We start from the raw sequence: 15,317 nt of genomic DNA, 5'->3' as shown, positions 1-15,317 counted from the left end.
TGATCAGCTGGTTTTGGTTGTCAGCAGCAAACTGGTTGATCCACTCTGAGAAGGTGCTATTTAAGAGACTGAGCTGAAAACAGCACCTCAGACTGAGGAAGTCTCTTGGATGAGAGACGAAACGTTTCTAGATTTCTTTTGCTTTGTTTTGCTTTTGTTTATTTTGAATGTCCAGAGGACCTGATTGAACTTTTTTGGAATATTAGTCATACTGTAATGGTAGAAAACACCGTGTTAAATTGCATTAAACACAACTTCCTGTTTGATATCTAGAGCACTACCAGGCCATGCAAGATGGGACTTATTCTAATAAATGAGTACCTGGTTGTAGTGATTGTAACGGTTGTTATGGTTCCTGTGGAAAGTTATTCTCAGATACATTCCAAAGGCATCCACATGGACTGACTTCAGCTCCCGAGCTTTAAAACCCGTCTTCTCGTTATCTGACAGAGATACGTACCTGTTGTGAGAGACCAAGGTTGTTGTTTAATTTGACTTGCTCAGCTGGGAGACTCAAATGACAGACATACAGTGCAAAATTTAATAAAATAATCTAATTATTTTAACGTTTGACTTGTCAATGTAACTTTTATGTTCTTGAAAAAACTAGAATTATCAGCAAACAAGCATATAGGTCTCTCTTGTAAATGAGTCCTCGAGGCTCAATGGAATTTACCTGTCTAAATAAAGGTTGAATGAATATCATCTTTAACAGAAAAATCCATCTAGATAACTTGTTTCAAATAACTCAGGAACCACAGAAAGTTAGTAAAAACAAAACAGGTGTCTGGTCTGACAGATTTGTTGGGTAACTGAAGGCAGAAACCGGTGCTTGGTTCAGTTTGTTTAGCAAAGTCAAGCACTTAAACAGAGATGACAAAAATGTTGGGGAAATGTTCAGTACAGTATTCTGAAGGAAGTACAGGACGACCAATTGATCACAACTCAAAGTATAAATTGAGGACATATAATGAGTGGACTGGGGCCCTACAAGTCCCAAAAGTTGTAAAAAAATCTCTACAATGCCCACTTTGCATTTAAAACATCAAAAATGTATGCTTGATATAGTTGCAGTCTAACCCAAGTCTGTGAAGCTGTCCAGGAGGCCTTGAAGGACTGGTTTCAAGAAGACTGTCTCCAATATGGAATTCAACCTTTGCTGGGATCAGGTACTGGTGAGCCAGAAGCTGCAGCTTTTTTATCCTACTTCTTTCCACCAGCTGGAGGGTGATGTACTGAGGATAGGAGCACAACCTGGAGAACATACAGAAGTTTCAATTGGTTGAAAAAGAAAGGACAAAATAAAGTTCAACATAAAAAAAACAACATACTGTATAAAAAATATTTAATGTGCTTCATATTATGATTTTAAGAAAGGTAGAAGAAGAGTTAGAAGATTCCCTCATTATTTAGGAAGGGTTATTATTTAGGGGAGTTTTTCTTTCCGCTGTTGTTTTGTTCTTGCTCGGGATGAGAGACTGCGATAAAGTGAAGATTCAACAAAATCTGCGTAGTTAGATAACTTTTACTAATTGGCTTTTATAATGTACTGTATGTGAATGTTTCTGTTCAGTGCCCTGAGACAACTTCTGTTGTGACTTGGCACTATTTAGTACAGTAAACTGAATTTAATTGAATTTATTATACCAGTAATTCCATATTGTATCTTAAGTAAATACTATTATAGGGCTAAAAACATTTATTTATTTCATTTTGTTCCCCATATGACCCTTTCAAAAAGCTTTTACTGTATGTCTAGATTGGAGAAAATTTCTCTAAAATTATTAGGATGATAAACTATTGTACCTGCTGGATCTCCAGCCGTTGACTGTGGGTGCATGGACCATGAGTTCCTTAGCACTGAAGCTGTCCTCATGACTTGAAGAGTTAACCACAATGAATCCTATCTTCTTGGGCATCCCTCTGATGGACACTAACAAGAAACAAGCATTTTGTTACACTTTTAATATACATGAAAACACATTAAATATCAATCAGTCGTAATATGTTACAAATCTGGACTGTGATAACTGGTTAAAGTGATTTAAAAAGAGAATCTGGCACTGTTGTACTACCAGTGATTCACAAATAAAGTGAAGTTTCCTACTAGATGACTAATTTAAACCAAAAAATGTGATTTTTCTTTCAGCTTCTATCTTCTGCAGGCTGTGGCACTGACCAACAAGCTACTGCAGACTCCTGTTCAAACCAAGGAAGTACTACACACTTTTATATACACAAGTATCAGAATTAATTTCTGTAGAGCCAAAGTGTCGTCCCCATCACAAGAGTTCAGCCAACAAAGTGGCATTAATATTGTTTTTTTTTAAATACATTTTAATGTTAAAATTGTTCCAGATTTAAATCTACATGTTTAACAGTGCTTTTATTGATTAGTGTTTCAGTATTTAAGTGCTCTTAATTAATTTTTTTAAAGAACAATTTCATTTTAAAGTATTATAGATTAATCCTCCAAGTAAAGTGATAATGTATTAGTTTAGTAATTTCTAATTCATCTGTATTAATATATTAGCATTTGTTCTGAACAATTCTAGAAATTCTAGGAGACATCCAGCTAGGACTAATAATATTTACCAGTCCAGTCAAAGTTAATGAATTAATTCAGTTTAATGCAAAAACAGAGGGGTCACCTACGTTAATTAAACCCTTATAAAGTTTAGGTTAAGATTATGTAATGAAAACCTCTTAAATTTATAATAATCTGAAAGCTTTGCTAATCAAATACGTTTAGTGCGAAATTATTGAAGTTTGGCAAAAAAAAATAAAAAATCTAGCTCCAAATGCACCATCTTCTTGAGCAGGCAGCAATAAAGTGAGCCAAAGCTTAAAAAAATTAGCTAAGTGTTAACTCGAAGCTGTACAAGAAACTACCAAAATATCAAGGTTTAAGATAGCGCACAGGGTTTGGCACACAGGTCACTTAAATCATATGACATAAACCGAATATTATTTGCACAACATTCCTAAACAGCACATGGAAGCCATTTTTACTGATTTAAATTAAGTTCAGCAGGGGGTTAGCTAATCTCTTCGTCTAACAGTACCTGCATTGTGAAGAAAATTTCAGCAGCTAAAGAAAAAAAAAATCAGTACCTACAAATTTTTCATTGCCATTTCGTCTGCAAGTGTACAGTTTTGAGTAAATGGGTATTTTATTGCCATTTTCAAAGATACGTTACCAGCAATTTCACCGTTTTGTGGACAGCTGGTAGCTCCATCTCATCTCCATAACCACCACCCACAACAACCGTTCCTGACATGCGCATTCGTAGCCAATGTCCGTCTCAAGGAATTGTGGTCTATGTAGTTTAACTTCCTTGGGGTGGGGAATTTTTGTGTGTTATATTTGTTTATTTACTTAATTTGGCGATTGGGTTCTCAAAAAATACAGTCTACGTATCTCTTATTTCTATCTGAGTTGTTTTTATACATATTTTGTATGGTGTTTTTCAGTTTATTTCCTTGATTTAAAGGTTGGAGGGTCAAAGAATTGTGGTCTATGTAGTTTTAGTTTTATTCTAGTTTTTGTACAATGTTTTTGTTTATTTGTTTGAGTTAAGGATTGTGGATTTCGGAAAAAGTAAAGATAAAAAGACTGATTTGAAAACACTCATAATTTCTTAATACGTCAACGTTTCAAAACAAAAGGAAGTTAATGATGGAGCTGTCAAAATAAAAGCTTGACATGTAATTATTTGGCAGAAAAGATAAATTAAACTGTTTTAATATTTAAAATAGGTTTTAAGTATTTTACTAGTTAATTGATGTACTTAAGCACCATATTTATCTTCTAAGAAGCGATATCTTAACAGTGAGTCTCTTGTTTTGAAAATATTGTAAAGGAAGCCGAGTTTAGCTTAGCTAGCTTTATTCGTTCTCTGTAGCAGCAGCAGCATGGATGACATGGGGAAATGGCCAGAGATAGAAAAGGCAGCGACAGAGAAAAGGCGTGAACTGGTTTTACAGGGCGCTGCTGTTGACAAGAGAATTTCTTCGGACGGCGGTCTGACCTCCTCCATCTATTCCCTCACACTGCTGAATTATCTGGAAGTTAGTCAGTGCCCGAGTTTGACAGAGATCCACGAGGACATCCAACGTCTGACCAACCTCCAAAGCCTCATTCTGTGTAGAAACAAGCTCAGCACCTTCCCAAAAGTCATCGGCATCCTGAAGTCCCTGAAGGTCCTGGATCTCTCCGTCAACAACCTGACATCATTACCAGTCGGGATCACTCAGTTAAAAGAGCTGAACACTCTCAACGTAAGCTGTAACTCTCTGGAGGTTCTACCGGATGGACTGAGCCAGTGCTCCAAGCTCTCCGTCCTCAACGTCTCCAAGAACCGACTGACCAGCTTCCCTCCTGATCTTTACACTGAACGGCTGGACCTGCTGAACACCCTGGTAGCTTCTGATAACTTAATCGAAAACTTGAGTGGAGAGATTCACAAGCTGTCTGCTTTGAAGGTGGGCAAACTTTAGTTCAGGACGTTTTTTTTTTTATATATATATATACGCAAAAAAAACAAGGCCGTGGGAACTACGGGTGCTCGGGTGCTACAGCACTCCTTTAGGAATGACAAGAAAACATTTGTTAAAAGTAAAGAACCAAAACAAATTTAAAAATCAGAAGCATATCATACCTTGAAGGAGTACATTTCACTTTCTGCCTTTCATGTAAAAGTTTTTGACTAAGATCGTTTTACGTTGAGAAATGACAAGAGTTATAACCATTTAGGTTAAACTTATATAATAACATTATGCCCGATCTCATGCGCTTTCTCGCATGATCGTATGCACATAGATTAGGTTAGCACTCAAAGTACAAGTTGAGGATTAGTTCCAGCTACTAACGCACCAAAGTTTTGCTCTGTCTCTGTAAAAAGTGACTGCGTTATAGCTGTTTCTGTGTTTACTAAGATCACTTTGCTGTGACGGCTAGGCCTGTCACGATAACAAATTTTGCTGAACGGTTAATTGTCTCAGAAATTATTGCGATAAACGATAATATTGTTTGAAATTTGACAATAATTAGGAATTATTGTCAAATTTAAGAAGAAATGTTGGTTAATTTTTGTGTGTAATACCTTTTTTGGATGGCAGTATAAGACTTTGAACCAAAGGATGGATAGTGAGGGAGCAAGCGACGTGTCTTTAAGAAAAATGGGAGGGAGCCCCCTTGACGTGACATGGGCTATCTCTCTCTCCTTTTATTTTATTTTTTTTCGGTTCTCAAAATGGCGGACGCTTTGGGTGGGTCGAGCTCTTTAGCATAGCATTTGTCACACAAAGCTTTTAATAAAAAAAATTTAAAAAATCAGTAAACAAGTTCTCAGCTTCTTTTTGCAGAGAAAAACAACTTTTTTGACAAAGGCGCGGGTTTCAACCGTGAATTTTGGAGCTTCGACAACGCGGAGGTTTTTTCCCCAAGGTCGGCCTGTTAGCTTAGCTTGTAGCTTAGCTTTTCAGCTTAGCGGCTTTTAATGATCTAAAAACACGATTTTGGACGGTTAAAACAGATTTAAAAAAAGGGAGGGGTCAGTGAGGAGCCCCGGAGTTGAGCCTTTTGTCATCCAGTGTCTTCAGTAGAAAGAGAGAGACGCGAAGAAACGAAAAAGCCGATAAATGAAAATGAGTTCGATAATTTTCATTCATCATGCGATTGATTCATTTAATTGTTTATTGCGACATGCCTAGTGACGACTGACTTAAATCGGTTTGTCTCTTTAACACCTGATCAGTTGTGGATGTTCATCCAGTCATTACAGTAGTTTTTGAAGGTTTCAGCACACGCAGACATCTTAGGTGGCAGACAGTAAACATACATCAATTATATTTTTATTATGACTATGACAATTTCTCCTTTAAGTGACTTTACAGAAGTAAGTACCTTTTTGGTTGCATTCTTGTTTAGGGTAGTAAATGTTTACACATTCTTGAAGCACTGCCTGTTTAAAACACTTTCCCGTGGCTATGAATAAACATGCTCTTTTCAACTCATTCACTTAATTTTCGTCCGCCTCATGCGTGTCTTTTTCAGGTGCTCGATGTCTCAAACAACAAGCTGACTGAGATTCCCCCTCACCTGAGCGACTGCCCCAAGTTAAAGGAGATCAACTTCAAGGGCAACAAGTTGAGCGACAAGCGGCTTGAGAAGATGGTGAATGGGTGTCAGACCAAGTCCATCCTGGAATACCTCAGAGGGAAAGGACGAGGAAGACAAGGGGACGACGGTGGCGACGCGGATGGAGGACGCAGCACTGACAAGAAGAAAAAGCAGCAGCAGAGGAAGAAGAAAGGAAAAGAAGTCGAGGAGCAGGACGAGGTGGAGGAGCTGAACAAGATGGTGGTGAGGGTGCTCCATGTTTCAGATGCACCCACGGCGCTCACGGTTAAAGTCAGCGCTGACGTTAAAGAAGTTCGGCCGTACTTGGTGTGCTGCATAGTCACAGGCATGAACCTCAAAGCGGGGAACGCTCTCAAAAGGTTCCTGATGGCTCAGGTAAAAGCAGAACGTTTCAAATTAGGTTATAGTAGGCCACTTATTACACAACCTAAACGAACTGATCGCCAATAATTGTGTTTGTTTTTAGACAAAACTTCATGATGATCTGTGTGGCAAAAGAACTATTGCAACTATCGCAACCCATGATGCGCAGCTTCTCAAAGCTCCACTAGTTTATGGTGTGAAACCACCAACACAGCTAAAGGTTTGTTGCTAAAGACTCATTTACTTTCTAAAATACTGTGAGTGACAGAAAAAACAGGCTAGCTTTAGTTGTCATTGAAAAATGTCCAAGTTTTAATCTCGAACGTGTCTTGTCAGATCGTGCCGCTGGGCCGGAGGCAGACGACTGCTGTCGAGCTGATCAGAAACCTTCATTTAGAGGCTGAGGAGCTTCGGAAGCAGAAGAAGAGGCAGAATGTGACTGGCCTACACAAGTCAGTACCACCTGTGACTCTTCCACAGACAGATGCTGCTGGGGGAAAGTTAGTTATATTTCCCCTGACGTTAACACAGGATGGATATTACAGCTGACGTAATTCCCAGCAGCTTTAAAACTTAGCATACTGGGAATATTCTAAAGTAGGATGTTTCATATAAAACCCATAAACTTTTCCTCTGCTGATTACAGTAGTTCACCATTTGTTTTTTACAGATACCTGCAGCTTTTAGAAGGAAAATCCTTCTACCCCTGTTTAGTGGATGCAGAGGGAGATGTGATTTCATTCCCACCCATCACCAACAGTGAGAAAACCAAGGTATTTTCTGACTGAATACCGTTTAATGTGCACTGACATTGTTGAATGATGTACTTTCAATGTTTTGGACAGAAAACAATGAAACTGAGGCTTAAGAAAAAAAAATATGTGGCATATCAGCTTTTGTTATTAACTCAATTGTCTTTTTGTAAGCCACCTTCTGTTGCGCGTCTTTTTTCATGACGTAATCAAATTAACGAGCTCACGTTTCATGTTCAGATCAAAAAGACGACCAAAGAACTGTTCTTAGAGGTGACCAGTGCAACCAACTTGCAGACCTGTAAAGATGTCATGGATGCTCTGATTGTTGTAAGATTCCCCTTTTCTTACCTTCTACATGTTTTCTTTTGGGGTTTTTTTAATTGCAAAATAAAATTTCAGGTTGAGGCATCAAGTTGTGCTTTGTCCTGAAGGTGGCAGTAGAGGAATGTCCACTCTGTCTTATAAATATCACTTTTGGCTCAACTAGTTTGTTGACATCCAGAACTAGCTGTTCACTTGATAAAGGAGGATCATTACCCTAATAATTGGTCATTAGTGCCCTGATGACCACTTGCTATTCCACTTGTACCCATCCAGAGGACCTGATGTAACTTTTAGATTTTTCTACAGCATGCATCAGGATATCCATTGAAAAACGTTTTTACTGCAGATAAAGGACTGTATATGAAAAGATTCATATTTACAACGTAAGCAAGCAGAAAATGAAAGATTCAGCTTACGAAGGGGGTTTATACAAACGAGGAGCGATTTCAACAACAATTTATAGCAATATGTGTTTTAGTTAATGCAAAGCAATAGATTTGAACAACAAACGACCTACTAATCAAAGGTTTGTGCACTTGTACAGGTTGATTTAGACCTCATTGTTTTGGCAACCGATAAATCGGTTCCCAATGAGCAAACCTGTAATCTACACTGTGAGTTTGTATCTGTGCCTGCCTTTGAGGTTCAGAATGCTCTAAAAAGGGTTGACACATGTAAAGCAGCCATGATAAAATCATACCCTTTTTTTCTAAGACCTGCTGCTGATTTTTTTGTCGAACCTCTCACTTATTTTTAATTTGAGTCTTAACACTAATGAAATACCTCAAGTCTGGAAATCAGCTTATTTTCTCCCTCTGCTAAAGGGGGGGGGGGTGAACTGATAAATGTAAACAATTACAGACCATCCATTCATTATCTTTACCCGCTTCTTCCTTTTCGGGTCGCAAGGGTCACTGGTGCCCATATCCAGCCATCACTGTGTGACAGGTGGGGGACACCCTGGACAGGTCTCCAGTCCATCACAAGGACACGCAGAGACAAACGAGACAAACAACCATTCACTGTCTCACTCACACCTTGGGACAATTTAGACAAATTTCTAAATTATCTGTTTTAGTTCAGTTATTTGAAAGGCTTGTCTGTGATCAACTGAATGAATTTTTGGAGTCGAATAACATTTTATCACCATTTCAGTCAGGTTTTAGAAAACAGCGCAGTACTGTTGCAACGGTTCTTAAAGTTTAAAAAAAAAAAATTACAGGCTCTGGGTTGCAGAAAAAAGTGTGTTGCAGTTTTTATTGACTTGACCAAAGCATTTGACATGGTTGATCACAGTCTTCTGTTAAGTATCCTAGAATACACAGGTTTATCAAAACGCACAGACCTGACTGAAAATTGTTGGATTGTATACCTGGATTATTGAGCATGGGCTTTGTTGGTTTTGAACCAGTTTGACATAACTGTCGACGAGGAATAGGGCCAGCACCGGAGGAGGGGGCATGCCAAAGAGACCATCTTAGCACCAACATAACTGGTTTGTTCCACTTTGGAGTAAACTGTTGGGGGAAGAATCAGTTTTGTGTTGTGTGTTTCCTTGACTGATGAAGCCTTCTGGATGGAAAGTGAAATGTTTCAGCACAACAAAAAAAAAGAAACTGCCCAGATGATTTGACTGAAAATTGTTGGACACAGTTTCGTTTACAAATTATTTGACCAACAGAACGATGTGTTCAGGTAGCAGGATCCACCCCTTCCCTTTTGGATATTGTCAAAGGGGTGCCCCAAGGTTCAGTTTTGGGTCCAGTTTCATTTTCAGTTTATATCAATGATCTGTGTGTTTGTCAAATGCTTTTAATCATTTTTATACTGATGACGCCATATTTAATAATGCAGAAATAATATAAAAATGTAACCCAGGGTGAGTGATGACCTCTGACAAACAAACAAGATGGCTGTAATGGCAGAAAAGCTCACAGTTACCTGAGGCATTTGTTGAGGCATTTTTTCCTTATCAGCCAACATTAAGGTGATGACGACAGGCAAAAAAAAACGTTTTTAAAGACACTATTAACTTAAAATAGTTACTACAGTGGATGTTTTCATGCCTCAGAGTGACACAGGGCAAGAATTTACAGAGAAATTCAGTATTTATTAAGTGTAAATTTTACATTACACAGCCTAAAACACTTTGTGCAAAAGCAGTTTAGTTTTAACTGATCATAACAAAGACTAAACTTGTGCAACCAGAAGTTGCAACATATATCTACACAGAAAACACACAAAAAAGCACAACTAGCTTTAAGCATTAACCTTTAATTTAACCATTAATCATGACAAGAGGAGGATTTACTTGCAGTTACCGTGGTACAGACAAACGTGAGGTAGTTCTCGTCGCTCTCTGTTGTATTCAGCTGCTCATGAGGTCGGCTGCTGGCCTTTATCATCTCTGACATTTTTCCAGACTCCTTGTAGGATTTGGAAATGGAATAAACTGTATTACATCCTCTAAACGCTCAGTGTAACGCTGTTTGAACTGCATTGACGTTTAATCGTTTTTTTCTGAGGATTTTTCACGAAATTTTTATTCCAAGCATCCGTAATGCAAAATCCTGACAATGTCGATGGAGGAAACAAAGGGGTACAGCTCCTGCAGGTAAGAGGCATTTCACTTTGGGACAAATTGCCATCCATGATTGGTCATTTGGTGACAAGCCTACTGGATTGATGGACAGACGGCATCATGTCAATTCTAACTGCAGGAAAAACGTATAGAGCTGGTCTCAAATCATAAATACTTGGGATTGTTTTCTTGATTGTGAGCTATTATTTAAAGTTCACATTGCTAATCTGGCAACTAAGCTGAAGCTGGGTTTTTATTTGAAAAAATAAATCCTGTTTTTTCACTCGGGTAAGGAACACCTTAGTAGCTGCTATTGTTATTCCCTTACTGGACTATGGTGATGTGATGTACACGAGTGCCCCATCCATATCTCTGCAGTCCATAAACAGTTTTTACCACAGAACTCAGAGGTTCATCATCACTGGTTAGTGTCACCTCACTCATCACTGTGAGCTGTACTCCAAATCTGGCTGCTCTTCTTTTACTGCATGCATATATACTCTGGATGACTATGGTAATCTACAAGGCCTTAGTCCCATCTTATTTCTTCAAAAATCTTAACAGCCACTACATCTTACGCTCTAAAAACATTGTCCTTCTGCCAGTTCCTCATGTCAGAACTGAGTTGGGAGAAAGAGCATTCAGCTTTGCTGCCCACTCAGCGTGAAACATCCTACAGATCTGAAACTGCCAAGACTCGTCTCTTTTGTAGCCTTCAGTTCAATCCTAAAAGACCGTGTTAGTAAGACCTTTAAATGATGCAAAGGTTATTAATCATTCCTATTTACGCATTGTCTGTTTTAACAGTTGCCTATGCTTTCTTCTCCTTATTGTCCATGCTTGCCCTCTCAACCATTGTTGTAGTCACTGTTAAGATCAGTGTTAGGCTTTGCCTTGCACCTTTAATCCATTTAAGTGGGTATAATACTGCTTTATCCCATATGTATTGTTTTGATTATTATATTATGTGTGCTGTTGACCTCTTGGCCAGGTCACCCTTGAAAAATAGACCTTGATTTAAATGTTTTTTTTTAATCTGGTTAAATAAAAGTGATGATTAAATCAGTTCATGTTATTCTATATGTCCATGAAAGCTGCTCGCATACGGGATGCATGCAAGATTCTCACCACCAAACATGGAAGGGAAACTTAAGCTGAAGTTTGCATTGAGGCCTGTTATTTGTTAACGTGTGGACAGTAAGACGTGTGTTTACTTTATGGGAAGTGCGAGGCTTGTGCATTCCCAGCAGAGCAGAACATTGCCCTATTATGGTGTGTGTCGAGGAGAAACGAGATGTGGTGTGACTTACAAAAAAGGTTCTAAGAGATCTGTGCACGTTTGTGGGGTTTTGTTTTAAGCAACTGCTCTTCAATAAACCCCGATTTTTTTTTTTTTTTTTGCTGTTGATCAGATATCCAGTGTCTTTTTTTTTAAATTAATAATCACCTGTTGAAGAAAGACAGAGCTACAACACACCTAAATGGTGCACAATCTTGTGCACTTTGAAACAGAGAAGTTGGAAAGAAAGACTGCAGTGTTTCACAGAATAAACAGTTTTATGAGAAAGAACCAAACTCACAGTAGCAATTAACTGTTCAAAGCAAAACTCAACAGAATTGTTTCATTTGTTGGACAAGACGGTTTCCTGCCAAGAATTTTATTTCACAACAGAGGTGTGACCACATTACTCAGTAAATACAGTTTTTAGTTTTCAACTAAATCACAAGAAGTCGGTATGGTGTTTCACAAATTAATATGTTTTTTACGTTATCTAAAATGCTGTATGTTATCTATGGAAAAATGTTAAAATAATGAAAAATATATGATTTTAAATTTCCTATTTTTTAAACAAAACTGTCCCACAGTGATTTCTGGAGGTGATTTTTTAATAGAATGTGTCGTATAAAACAGATCAAATTAAAGAGCCACTTCTTTATTTACCTGTTTGTTTTTTTATTGTTTTTTCTTGCACAGAAAATGTCAGAGTTAAATAAATTCACTGCAGAGCATCGGGAGGAGGTCGGATCAGACGGGGAGGACAACAGCGCACCAGAACCTGCAGCCAGCTCTGAAACCTGCGGCCAGCTGATCGTCCAGCAGGTCCGAACCATTGACCAGGACGGGAACCTGAAAGTTGTCTACCCGTCAAAGACGGACCTCTCCAAAGACACCAGTACCTTGACTGTCATTTGGTAGTTAATTTAGTCTTCGCACCCATTCATGTGAAGCAGCTCACCAGCTCCAAGTTGTGTTCGTCTGTCAACACAAAAAGCTTCAATATTTAAATGTACTGATTAAAATGAATTTTACAACAGACAAGAAAAGCACATTATTCCCAGGATGAACCCACACACAAATTAATTTTACTCAAATAAAGATCATTCTGTCTTTGAAAGTAAAACGCAAGGTTTAAGGGTCTAAAGTGTACCGATATATTAACATTGGTTTGTATCTGGAATAAAATATTAAATTTTCTTTACAGTTCATTTCTGTTGTAGAACCATTTCATTGTTACACAGAAAGCTCTGAAGAAACTCCTGGATCTGCAGAAGAGAAGAAAAGAGGCAGTGAATTTCATATTTCATCTCACCAATGAAAGACAAGTGTTTTTAATACAAAAGACGCCAACCTTCAAATAATCATGTTCAGTTATGCACTCAATACTTGGTCGGGAATCCTTTTGCATGAATGACTGCTTCAATGCGGCGTGGCATGGAGGCAATCAGCCTGTGGCACTGCTGAGGTGTTATGGGGGCCCAGGATGCTTCGATAGCGGCCTTAAGCTCATCCAGAGTTTTGGGTCTTGCGTCTCTCAACTTTCTCTTCACAATATCCCACAGGTTCTCTATGGGGTTCAGGTCAGGAGAGTTGCCAGGTCGTGCTGAAAAATGAAATCTTCATCTTCATCTCCATAAAGCTTTTCAGCAGATGGAAGCATGAAGTGCTCCAAAATCTCCTGATAGCTAGCTGCATTGACCCTGCCCTTGATAAAACACAGTGGACCAACACCAGCAGCTGACATGGCACCCCAGACCATCACTGACTGTGGGTGCTTCACACTGGACTTCTGGCATTTTGGCATTTCCTTCTCTCCAGTCTTCCTCCAGACTCTGGCACCTTGATTTCCGAATGACATGCAAAATTTGCTTTCATCCGAAAAAAGTACTTTGGACCACTGAGCAACAGTCCAGTGATGCTTCTCTGTAGCCCAGGTCAGGCGCTTCTGACGCAGTCTCTTGTTAAAGATTGGCTTGACCTGGGGAATGCGGCACCTGTAGCCCATTTCCTGCACACGCCTGTGCATGGTGGCTCTGGATGTTTCTACTCCAGACTCAGTCCACTGCTTCCGCAGGTACCCCAAGGTCTGGAATCGGCCCTTCTCCACAATCCTCCTCAGGGTCCGGTCACCTCTTCTCGTTGTGCAGCGTTTTCTGCCACACTTTTCCCTTCCCACAGACTTCCCACTGAGGTGCCTTGATACAGCACTCTGGGAACAGCCTATTCGTTCAGCAATTTCTTTCTGTGTCTTACCCTCTTGCTTGAGGGTGTCAATGATGGCCTTCTGGACAGCAGTCAGGTCGGCAGTCTTACCCATGATTGCGGTTTTGAGTAATGAACAAGGCTGGGAGTTTTTAAAAGCCTCAGGAATCTTTTGCAGGTGTTTAGAGTTACGTCGTTGATTCAGATGGTTAGGTTAATAGCTTGTTTAGAGAACCTTTTCATGATATGCTAATTTTTTGGGACAGGCATTTTGGGTTTTCATGAGCTGTATGCCATAATCATCAGTATTAAAACAATTAAAGACCTGAAATATTTCAGTTGGTGTGCAATGAATCTGAAATATATGAAAGTTTCATTTTTATCATTACATTATGGAAAATAATGACCTTTATCACAATATGCTAATTTTTTGAGAAGGACCTGTATATCAACTCTCTGTGGGTCTGGCTGTTCTCCACAGCTTTGTAATAAATTTGAAGGAATCTACACCCGATTGTTAGGGAATCATTTTTTTTTCCTACAACAGACCTAGTCTTGTTGCCACAATGCGTTTTGGCGGAGGCTTTTTCAAGCTAGTTTAACCAATAACCTCATCTTGTTCTAACTGAAGTGTAGAAGATCCTCGTGTGCAATCATTTAAATTTTAATCAAGAAGCGTGAACAAAGTAATAAAATAATGAAACCACAGTCAATAACAAGACACAGACTTTGAACTTTTAGTTTTAAAACATGTTTATTTTGCGATTATGCAGGAACAGTGTGTGGATGTCCTGATGCATGCTCAGTAATCCAGGTAGAAAAAAGTCTGGTCCACTGGACATTCAAAAAAAAAAAAAAAAGCAAACCAAAAAAAAATGTAGAAACGTTCCATCTTTCATCCGAAACACTTCTTCAGTGTGGGTGTGTTTACACAGACTGGTCTGGAGCGGCATCAGGAACTGCAAATTAAAATTTTAAAAAGAAACCATTTTAAAATATCTGTAGGCTGGTTAAAATAGCATTTTACACCTAATCAGTAAAGCTAAAACATTTAATAACGATACTTTACATACATAATATACATCATGTCATATTTTTGTCTATGGTTTGATGTGAAATAGATCCAGTGTCCTTACACCGACAAGCGTAAGCCACCTCCAGGTATTTGAAAGTTCCGTAACAGGGGTCTTGAAACTCTGAGTTTGAGGCTTGGATAACACAGCTGTTTTTGCCCTGACAGCTGTGGCGAAACAAAAGTGAAAACAGATGTGATTAAACCTGAAGACTATGACATCACCCTCTTGCAATTTCAAGATGCTGCCATCATAAAAGTAAATGCTTTGACTGTCTATGAGCTTGCAAAAATCCAGAAACATCTACCTTTCAGCAACCTTGCTGGTGGGGCTTGAGCAGACTGTGTTTTGGAGCTGAGAGTCCGGGTGACCAAAGACGCAAGTGGTCTTGTCTCGGCGTCCATAATCAGCTCCGTAGACAGAGATAACCAGTCCTTCAGCTGACAATGGAAACAGAAAGAATGATAGAGATACAAAAACGTGCTTGTTTGAAATGTAAATCAAGTCTCAAATAGAGAAAATGAGATCTTACCACACTGCAGGCGTGCCAAAGAGTGCTCACATGTTATACGGTGAACTGAAAAAGTAGCACAAA

General features: G+C 38.9%; 3 protein-coding genes across 4 annotated transcripts in view; 1 reads left to right on the top strand and 2 right to left on the bottom strand.

Moving 5' to 3' along the window:
• The window catches only part of cep104 (centrosomal protein 104), a 35,391-nt gene extending 32,121 nt beyond the window's left edge, over positions 1–3,270 (bottom strand). The window contains exons 1-4 of the mRNA XM_037684329.1: positions 3,201–3,270; positions 1,807–1,933; positions 1,081–1,254; positions 322–460 (exon numbers count right to left, since the gene is read on the bottom strand). Of these exons, the coding sequence (XP_037540257.1) occupies positions 322–460; positions 1,081–1,254; positions 1,807–1,919 (426 nt within the window). The 5' untranslated portion in view covers positions 1,920–1,933; positions 3,201–3,270. The remainder of the gene's footprint in view (positions 1–321; positions 461–1,080; positions 1,255–1,806; positions 1,934–3,200) is intronic.
• A 620-nt stretch (positions 3,271–3,890) lies between these two features.
• On the top strand, positions 3,891–12,562 carry lrrc47 (leucine rich repeat containing 47). 2 transcript variants are annotated; one of them, XM_037684327.1, is made up of 7 exons: positions 3,891–4,485; positions 6,059–6,520; positions 6,612–6,728; positions 6,845–6,960; positions 7,179–7,281; positions 7,501–7,590; positions 12,144–12,560. In XM_037684327.1, exons 1-7 carry the CDS (start codon positions 3,916–3,918, stop codon positions 12,363–12,365), a joined length of 1,680 nt encoding a protein of 559 aa, XP_037540255.1. In that variant the 5' UTR covers positions 3,891–3,915; the 3' UTR covers positions 12,366–12,560. The 2 variants fall into 2 exon arrangements, with proteins under 2 accessions (XP_037540255.1, XP_037540256.1); XM_037684328.1 differs by lacking the exon at positions 7,501–7,590 and having other exon boundaries at positions 12,144–12,562.
• Positions 12,563–14,542: 1,980 nt separating this feature from the next.
• On the bottom strand, positions 14,543–15,300 carry LOC119417315 (L-rhamnose-binding lectin SML-like; the record flags this gene model as incomplete). Its single annotated transcript, XM_037684523.1, has 4 exons — positions 14,543–14,608; positions 14,786–14,889; positions 15,030–15,162; positions 15,255–15,300. Coding segments are annotated over 4 exons (315 nt in total), but the record flags the coding sequence as incomplete, so codon positions are not given.
• Positions 15,301–15,317: the final 17 nt, after the last annotated feature.

Source organism: Nematolebias whitei, chromosome 11 (assembly GCF_014905685.2).
Source record: "Nematolebias whitei isolate Nwh7 chromosome 11, NemWhi1, whole genome shotgun sequence".
Lineage (NCBI taxonomy): Eukaryota > Metazoa > Chordata > Actinopteri > Cyprinodontiformes > Rivulidae > Nematolebias > Nematolebias whitei.
This window is presented reverse-complemented; position numbering and strand designations above follow the sequence as displayed.

Bases quoted from the DNA above. Each gene is read 5' to 3' on its own strand.
- lrrc47 (XM_037684327.1), top strand. From the start codon at position 3,916: ATGGATGACATGGGGAAATGGCCAGAGATAGAAAAGGCAGCGACAGAG. The intron at 4,486-6,058 runs GTGGGCAAACTT...TGTCTTTTTCAG, and splicing joins ACAAGCTGTCTGCTTTGAAG to GTGCTCGATGTCTCAAACAA. The intron at 6,729-6,844 runs GTTTGTTGCTAA...GTGTCTTGTCAG, and splicing joins AACCACCAACACAGCTAAAG to ATCGTGCCGCTGGGCCGGAG.